Raw genomic sequence first — 4,099 nt, 5'->3', positions numbered from 1 at the left:
GGTTAATGTGGTTAATGGTTAAAGTGGTTAATGTGGTTAATGGTTAATGGTTAAGGCATTGGTTTAGCAGCCAAAGGTCTGTGGGTTCCATCTCTGCACCTAACAACTAATTGAATCAGTAAAGATAAGTTCTTTCAAAGAGGAGGGGAGTGGTGGTGCAGAGGTTAGAGAAGGTGGGCCTGTGATTGGAAAGTCACCGGCTCAACTCCCCAGACCAGCAACATCAAAATGTGGGTGGGATAGTTGAAGCACCCACAACTGCCTCCACCTTCATTTGCCCACCCTGGGCCCTTGAGCAAGACCCTTAACCCCCACCATTGCTCCCCCGGGCGCCCTAGATGGAGCTCTCTGCTCCACTCAGAGGCTGTGGGAGCTCGGTGTCTGTGGGTGAGTCAGGAAGAACCTCCGACACAAAAACAATCAAGTGTTCGTGCGACTTATTTCACTGTGGAGACCCCGAAGAAGTTTGTCAGACTGCACCGTTTTTCACGAGACACGGTCTCGATGTGCACGAGGGAGGAAAACGGCACAAATCAAACAAACTGTCAAAAAAAACAACTAAATAAATATGAAGCAACACGTTTGATTTTTTCACAGAAACCTAACACTGAAACGAACGCGTGTGGTTAGTGCTTCAGGAAATGAGCGTCCGTCCACTAATACCACGGGCCGCCACTGGTTTTTACAGAACCCGAAACTCCTCGGCTCCCATTCTGTACCGGGTCAAAGTTCAGAGGTCAGCGTCCGCCGAGCTCCAGCCGTGGGTCGGGCGTGGCAGCAGATTAAAGCGGAGTGATGAGATAACGGCTCAGATCGAGTCATGGCAGAAACCGGAGGAGATAAACCAGACGGGCTGATAAAGAACCTGGAGTTCTTTAAGGTCGTCTCTTGGGGTCAGAAGTCTAAAACCTGACGCACGACTCCGATTTATGGTGGAAAGAGGATTGCATAAATGTATTTATGATGTACAGTGAGCCTCCACCGCAGCTATAGGAACCACAGAAGCAGATCAGTAAACTGGGTCAGGGCTCTGTCACCCAGCTGAACTCACTGTGCAAAAGTTCTGATCCACCCCTCATCCCAAGCATACCATACCATACCATACCAACTTTATTTATAGAGCACTTTATGCACCCAACAGGACCAAAGTGCTTTACACAATTATATAATACAATACAATGATAAAGCAGTCCGACTCTTATCTGGGTCATCCTGTAAGCAGTCTTGTAAAAGTAAAGGACGCGTGCAAAACTGTGAATTTAACAAAAAAACCTAGAAAAAGTGCAAATGCAAAAAATGACGATCCAAAATCAGTTGTTACAATTTCTTTTCTTTCTTTCCAAAAAAGACAAACACGGTCTACACGGTCAGGAAGTAAGTCTTTTCACAATAAAGCTGACCTGAACTAATAACCTTACTGACTAACAATGACAAAAATTAAAAAAACTAAATATAGAAGCCAAATATTTCTTATTTATGGCTCTAACACAGACTTTGTGAAGGTTTTACGACTTTCTTTGGACTTGAGCTACTTTTCAGTCCAGGCTAGTTCCCGGTTCTGTTTTAAAGAACAGTTCTGTTCATTTATTGAACTGTGCAACTCCATCATTCACTTATTCAGGTGGGAGACGAAACTTCAGCTGAAACGATGAATACGGTTGGCTCTACACTTAAATTAACAAATGACCCCTTTTTAAAGACTTTTAAATCCTTTTGTTTTTACATGCTTCTTACAAAAATACAATTCTTTTATTAATTAGTCAAATAAAAAATGGACCAAACACAGGAAAGAAACCCAGATAAACAAGACTGATCCAGGTGCAGTTTCTATGGTCCAGACAGAGTTTCTATGGTTCTATGGTTAAGCAGCTTGGGGGGAGTCGACGGGGGAGAGGACAGTCCCCAGAAACTATCTTATCACCAACTACTTGGTCCACTGTAGGAGTGCACTGCTTAGTGAGGAAAACAGTTTGTTTGTGACTCCTCAGACTGATGAAGCCCTTCGGATGGAGGACGAAATGTCTCAACAAAACAGGAGCTGTCTAAATGACCTGACTGAACATTGTTGGATGTTTTACCTGGATTACTGAGCATGAACCTTGATGTTCTATGGTTCAGGTGTAGTTTCTATAGTCCAGGTGGTTTCTATGGTTCAGGTGTAGTTTCTATGGTCCAGGTGGTTTCTCTGGTTCAGGTGGTTTCTATGGTTCAGGTGTAGTTTCAATTAGGCCTGTCACAATAAATCAATTAATCACACGATAAATGAAAATTATTGACCTCATTTTCATTTATCAACTTTATCATTTCTTTGTGTCTTCATTGAAGACACTGGATGACAAAAAGACTCAACTCCGGTTATAAATAAATTATTTGTATTCAACACTAACCTCTTCTGTTTCAGCACCTGGAGTTCAGGAAACACATGAAAGTTGACACCATCATCTCTGACTGGCGTCCTCCAGAGGTAAAATGAGAAAATTAACAGAATTCATGGCTTGTTGTTCCTGAACAACAGAAACCAAAGCATGTCCCACATCCAGGTGATACAGAAGTATCTGTCTGGAGGGATGTGTGGCTACGACCGAGAGGGCAGCCCCGTCTGGTATGACGTGATCGGACCCGTGGATCCCAAAGGCCTCTTCCTTTCTGCCTCCAAGCAGGACTTTGTCAAGTCCAAGATCAGAGACTGTGAGATGCTGCAGAAGGAGTGTAACCTTCAGTCAGAGCGAGTAAGAGCACAGACAAACACCCCCAAACCCAAACACACCTTCAGAAATCTAAACTAATCGGATGTATGAGGCGTCCAGAGAACCAAAGCCAAATGTTAAAGCTGCTGCCAGAAGCTCGTTAGTCACCAGGGTAACCACATACCTGTGTCTCACTCCCTGACTGCAGAGTTAACGGACTAAAGTAAGCCTTAAGGCTCCAGTATACTCTGGCGGACATTTTTCCGCTCGGACTTGATGCGCACTGTCCGCAGAGGGTTGAGACTTCATACTCGAGTGTGCACCCTGAGCGGCTGCAGACCAGCTCTGCAGGCAAGGGGCGTTTACCTTTGGGACAAATTGAGGTCGCCGATTGGTCATTTGATGACACGCCTACTGGATTGATTGACAGGTCCAAAAAAAAAACCAGAGAGCTGGCAGCCTAAGCTGCAGTGGTGTTCTGTGTTTATATGTTGTTGATAAAAAGTTCTAAAAAAAAAAAAAAAAAAAAAAAGCAGAGAGCGCTGGCCCTGCAGCCCACACATCAGACCAGTCCACCAGGAAATCTCCAGACCCTCCTGCAGCCACGCTGAACCTGAGTTTAATTCGCTCTTGACAAATTCCTTCATTTTTCACCATTTCAGTCATGGCGTCAATGGAGGAGGAAGAGATCACTGCCTCTTGGCAAAAAACAAAAGAAAAGGCCAGATCAGGGATGAAGAAGAGGAATTTAATACGTTGGTGTCGCATACAAAACAATCCGTCGCCGAGCAGTTTACTGTGCAACACCGTGTACGTGGTCGTAAAAATTGATCTTTGCACGGACATGCTCTGCGGTAGGGGTGTAACAATACATCGATTTAAATCGATATATTGATTAAATGATTAATGATTCAGTTATATTGTGGCAAAACTAAAACATCAATTCATATTCTCATCTTTAAAATACGCTTTTATTTCGAAATTCCCAAGGCATGTCTGAGTAACCATTTCCGTGCGCGGCTGCACTCTGCGGCCGCCTCAGCAACATGGCAGATGAGGCAGAAAACACAGATAATGAAATTCACTCTCCTGCTGGATTTAAATCAACTCTGTGGAAATATTTTGATTCCAACAGAAAGACAGCTCAACAGACAAAACTTATGTCGTATGCAGCAGGTGCCAGTGTGAGTTAAAATACTTGTGCCGTATGCAACAGGTGCCAGTGTGAGTTAAAATACTTGTGTTGTATGCAACAGGTGCCAGTGTGAGTTAAAATACTTGTGTCGAATGCAACAGGTGCCAGTGTGAGTTAAAATACTTGTATCGTATGCAACAGGTGCCAGTGTGAGTTAAAATACTTGTGTTGTATGCAGCAGGTGCCAGTGTGAGTTAAAATACTTGTGCCGTATGCA

The 4,099-nt window shown here is 43.8% G+C and overlaps 1 protein-coding gene across 1 annotated transcript in view; it reads left to right on the top strand.

The window, feature by feature from the left end:
* The window catches only part of LOC119413100 (SEC14-like protein 2), a 36,381-nt gene that overhangs the window by 12,530 nt on the left and 19,752 nt on the right, over positions 1–4,099 (top strand). Inside the window, exons 4-5 of the mRNA XM_037680111.1 lie at positions 2,402–2,464; positions 2,541–2,729. Coding sequence (XP_037536039.1) covers positions 2,402–2,464; positions 2,541–2,729 — 252 coding nt within the window. The remainder of the gene's footprint in view (positions 1–2,401; positions 2,465–2,540; positions 2,730–4,099) is intronic.

Source organism: Nematolebias whitei, chromosome 8, assembly GCF_014905685.2.
Source record: "Nematolebias whitei isolate Nwh7 chromosome 8, NemWhi1, whole genome shotgun sequence".
Taxonomy (NCBI): domain Eukaryota; kingdom Metazoa; phylum Chordata; class Actinopteri; order Cyprinodontiformes; family Rivulidae; genus Nematolebias; species Nematolebias whitei.
The sequence above is the reverse complement of the archived record's forward strand: the minus strand, read 5'-3'. Positions and strand labels throughout refer to the sequence as shown.